Source organism: Rousettus aegyptiacus, unplaced genomic scaffold (assembly GCF_014176215.1).
Source record: "Rousettus aegyptiacus isolate mRouAeg1 unplaced genomic scaffold, mRouAeg1.p scaffold_m13_p_5, whole genome shotgun sequence".
Lineage (NCBI taxonomy): Eukaryota > Metazoa > Chordata > Mammalia > Chiroptera > Pteropodidae > Rousettus > Rousettus aegyptiacus.
This window is the reverse complement of record NW_023416308.1, coordinates 79,574,538-79,579,718: the sequence shown is the minus strand read 5'-3', so window position 1 is coordinate 79,579,718 and position 5,181 is coordinate 79,574,538. Positions and strand designations below refer to the sequence as shown.

General features: G+C 36.0%; 1 protein-coding gene across 1 annotated transcript; it reads right to left on the bottom strand.

Moving 5' to 3' along the window:
- Nucleotides 1–581: 581 nt before the first annotated feature.
- Nucleotides 582–1,530, bottom strand: LOC107507955 (olfactory receptor 52E8). Its single transcript, XM_016139418.2, has one exon. The coding sequence runs from the start codon at nucleotides 1,522–1,524 to the stop codon at nucleotides 583–585; it is 942 nt and encodes a 313-aa protein (XP_015994904.2). The 5' UTR covers nucleotides 1,525–1,530; the 3' UTR covers nucleotide 582.
- Nucleotides 1,531–5,181: the final 3,651 nt, after the last annotated feature.

Genomic DNA, 5,181 nt, shown 5'->3' with positions numbered 1-5,181 from the left:
CAAATATTAAGAGTAACCACATCAAAGAATTCACATTATAAATAGATGTGCTAATATAAGTAAATTACTTAGAATAGTAAATACTGAGTTAAAGAATTTCGTTGTTACTCTTTCAAGAATCTTGTCACCAAAATTATCTACAATCTCTAAGCCGATTTTCTTATGCTGTTTTTATATTTCCTCCGGTGATTCAGAAACTGGTCCCATTTTTAAGTTACCCTACTTAATAATCTACTTCCTGCTCACAGTTGGATTTTCAGATGAATTATTTAACAACTCTAAGTATCAAATTTTCATCTGAAAACTTGCAACTATCGTAAATATTTAATAAGGCTATTTTGATTATCAAACGATGTAAATATTAGCACTTTGTAAAAGATACAAACCTTATGAATTATAATATGATCATTAGTACATTCATTGTTATCCTTAAACTCAAAGGGTCATGGAGAATGGTAAGAAGATAATTACCGTGTATATTTGCCTTTGCTCCCTTACTTTTACCTTTCTTGACAACAACCCCCTTCTAATGAGCATAATGAAGAAAAAATGAACTGTAAGATGTTCTAATACTACCAATGTTTAGCTATCTTTAAAATAAAAAATCCTCAAAACTCTCTCCCTAATCTGTTTGGTCCTAACTCCATAGATTACGGGATTGAAGGCTGGTGGAACAACCACATATAGGTTGGCTAAGAGAATGTGAACGTATCGGGGGATGTTGTGGCCGAAACGATGTGTCAAGAAAGAAAAAAATGCTGGTGTGAAAAAGGCTAAGATAACACCAATGTGGGAGCCACACGTGTTGAGGGCTTTGAACCGGGCTTCCCAGGAGGGTAGGAGAAAGACTGCATAGAGGATCCTGAAATAGGAGAGAATAATAAGAAGCACATCCAATAATAAGAGAGAAATGTTGCCAAGGCCAAACATAATATTCACTTTGATGCTGGCACAAGCCAGGCGGGCAATGCCCATGTGCTCACAGTAGGTATGAGGGATGATGTGACGCCCACAGAAGGGCAGCCTCAGGAGAAGAAACACCAGTGGGGCCACCATGTACAGGCTCCGCAGAATAGCGATGCCGGCAATGATGCTGATGATTTTGCTGGTGAGGATCATGGTATACCGAAGGGGTTTACAAATGGCAATGTAGCGGTCAAAGGCCATGGCCACCAACACGATGCTCTCCATAACAGTGAAGAAGTGAATGAAGAACATCTGGGAAAGACAGCTCTCGAAAGATATATTCCTGAGGCCGAACCAGAAGATGCCCAGCATTTTGGGGATGGTGGCAGTGGACAAGCCCAGGTCGATGGAGTCCAACATGGCTAGGAAGTAGTACATGGGCTCATGGAGAATATGCTCAGTCTGGATCACAAACAGGACAGCAGCGTTCCCCAGGAGTGCAACAAGATACAGAAAGAAAAAAGGGAATCCAATCCAGACGTGTACACCTTCTAGCCCTGGAATGCCCAGCAAAAGGAATGAAGAAGGATGAAAGTGGGTGTCGTTAGGCATGGACATTTTTTCTGCCACAGTTACCTGTTGAGCATGTAAGGGACAATTATTGACCTCCTACTAGAGATTCCTGCTCATCTTATCCCTTTGTCCAGATTCTGAGTAAAACAGAAAAGAACATTTTAATCTTCATTTGTTTCTATTTGGACAGGATGTTAAATAATAATTTTCATTGACCATACTATTAGATACTTCAAATTTCTAAGGGACTAAATCTAAAATGTTCTGATAAAGAAAATGATAATTATGTGATGTGATAGGACTGATAACTAGCTAAAGTTATGGCAGTAATTGTACTGTAATATATAAATGTATCAAGTCAACATGTTGTACACCTTGAACTTATATGATATTATATCTCAATTATAATATCAATTATATCTCAATTCTTATTAAAAAAAAAAAAACAGGAGTTTACATACAGTCCTCGTGCTCTGCTATCCTCTCCTGAGTATCATATTGCACCAGGAATAAGACTGGCATTACCCTGCTGCCATTACCCTATTAAAGAGACTAATATAAAAAAGAGAAGACAGAATCAAATCTGCCACATAATGGAAATTCAGACTCTGGAGTATAGGATCATGGTATACCAGAAATAAATGGAAAAAAATAAATTCCAGGGTCTGTGTCTCTGAGAATGTTTCACATTTTTTTCTTAATGTGCAACAATATTTCTTAGATATTTGTAATGTGAACTATTCCTCTATTAGGGAATCTAAAACCCCCAAAATATAGAGTGCATGTTCCCAAGTGCATGCTCAATTGTGCATGTGTGCATGTGTGTTTATGCATTTTTATGTGTGTCTGTGAATGCTAGATGATCTGGATCTTAGAACAAAAAAACAATTTTTCCTTGTTCAGATGCATGAAAATAAAGCCTGCCACATAAAAGTTCTCAATTTTTAAAAGTTAATAATTAGAGGAATTGATTAAGAAGAGACAGGGCGGCAAGCAATTTCAATGTCATGTTTTGGAAAATAAACACCTTAATTCATGTCATAATCTGTTTCTGAGAGAATAACCCATCACCTTTAGAAAATAGATAATGACAAGGAGAGATACTTGATAAAATAGTTTGTAGTTATGTGGAAACATAGATTAAGAGATTATTTTAATCTAGATAAGCCTATCATTTGGAGAATGCATAGTTAACACAGCCGAAAATATAAATAAATAACTGTCCAGATATAGGTCAGCTAAGGAAGGGGAGACTAAATATTCTGGGCTAGGCAACTTTTATAAATATCTTTGCCTTCTATTCATAAGGAAAGAGTAGAAGCATTTAGGATATCCTAAAATTTAGCTTCTACAAAGATTCTATCCTAGCTCTTATATATTTATGGATATCTTATTTATAGTAACAGTAAAAAAGGAATTATCAAGTGATTTTGTGTAATAGATAGCACTCATCTAGAAAATGTGGGAATTCTGAACTTACTTAAAGTAAATTAAAAATTTGAAGCAAACAAGGGAGAAGTTCATTCCTGTAAATTTATTTGGGAAAAATGAGTTAAACAGAAAATGTAGAACTGATCGAATGTAAGGTTTGTAACTGTGCAGAAAGATCTGATTCAAATTTAGGAATACGTGGATATTGAGGCATCCTTCAGGGATAAATGCAGATTAAGTTAAGTACATCATACTTTAAACCCATGTCACGGCAAGTGCCTTGCTACCTGTGTCCATTTGAAACATATGAAAAGTAGGAAAAATGAGAGATAATTTTATAATTTGAGAAATTCTCTCAGGCACTGTGTTGGTGTGTGTGTGTGTAGTATATGTCTCTGAATGTGTATGTAAACTTGGACTGCTAATGTTGGAGAGGAGACAGCTGAAGTTCTCAATTTTGTAATGCGAAACTAACTATCAACGATAGCTTTCTTTCTTTCATTAGTGGAGAATACATACGAAGAAGTGAAGATGTGGTTCCTCTATGTACCAGCATTCACTTGTCAATTTGAGTATAATTTTTATTAAAACTGATCACATCTCCCCAAGAAGATCATGAGTCGTAAGGGGGATAAAATTCCAAAGATGAAATTTGGAAATTGTATTGCGAGTGATATAATGTACACTTTCTTTCTCATTTTTGCTTAATCTTGCAGTGTTTCGGCTTTCCTGCCCACACTTTCTCAGATGTTTTATCGCCCTCTGCCTAGGTTTCATTTTCACAAATGTGTATCCTTCAGGGCCATGCTTTATGATTTATTTATCCATGAATTCATTAATTCAAAAGCATTTATTGACCGCCTTTTCTATACCTGACACAGTTCTATCAAATAGAGAGAGCTGGTCCTTTTTCTCTTTTTACTCACATTCGTGAGCCTATCTACAGGGTCAGAAACAATAACTAAATTGATGCAGGATAGATTGGTGCATCTCCTTCCACATCAGCTTTTATCCTTTGGCTTTGCAGGTGAGATCTTTTGCATGATCATAGGTATAAGTACATGTAGATAAAAGTGTAGTTTCAGGAGGTTATGAATATGAGTGTACATTCTTTTTTCATCTTATTTGCCTTGCTTTCACTTTTCTTCCATCTCTCCATACTATCTTGGAAAAAGCAATTTCCCCATCTCTTTTGCTGTTTTTCACAGCCTAACCAGGATGACTTACCTTGGTCTCTAAATCTCTGAGAAACTCCCTTGGCATCTTCTTGGGGGGCATGCCTCTTATTATCCTGAATAGAAGGTATTTATATTTTTCTTACAACCCCACTTCCCTTGGGATAGGCAATAATAGTGTCTTAAAGATACGTTCCCAGAGAACTGTCATTATTTGACCTATGTGGAAGCTCCAGGGAAATTCCCTCTCACAGATAAATCTTTATTGGACCTGACTCAAAACTCCTTCACTGTGAACAGCCTTTTCCCTGGCTATAGTCAAAACAATCAGTAGAAATTATTAAACATTGCATCTTCCTGAAGCATGAAAAACAGTTGGAGCTCACAAAAGACTGACCAAAAAAACTGAAGAGGAAAAATTGGGATATAAATTGACCATACAGAGCTTTTCAAAGCTCTGACTATTCCTAAGCTAGAAAGCCACACACACGCATGTGACGCTGCATATGCCCAGTAAAGACCTGAGAAATTCCTAATTGTTACCCTCTGGCTCACTGTGAAGAAATAATACTAAAATACAGAATATAGCTCATTCTACTAGAAAGCATCTGGTGAATTTGAAACTCATTTCACATGCGTGCGTGCACATGCACACACACAGTAGGGCTTTGTTATGTTGCAGAATGTACATATTTTTAATAAAGAAACTGGAGAAATGTCTCTATGAATATAGATTAAAAATTATCAGCAAAATACTAGCAAATCAAGTTTAACAGCATATTAAAAAGAATTATACACGATGACCAAGTGTTATTAATCCTGGGAAAACAAGGTCGTTTCAACATAAGAGAATCCACAATGCATTATACGACATCAATTAAATGAGGTAAGTTGGTCCAAAAAGAACATTTGACAAAATCTGGCACCTTTTCATGATAAAAACACTCAACGAAGGAGGAATATAAGAAAATTGTATTCTCTTCTTCCACGTGGTAAAGGCATTTATGGGAAAAATATAATTTATATTATATTAATATCATTATTTATTAAAGAAATGTAAATCGAAAACCCAATTAGATACCACTTGGCACCCGCT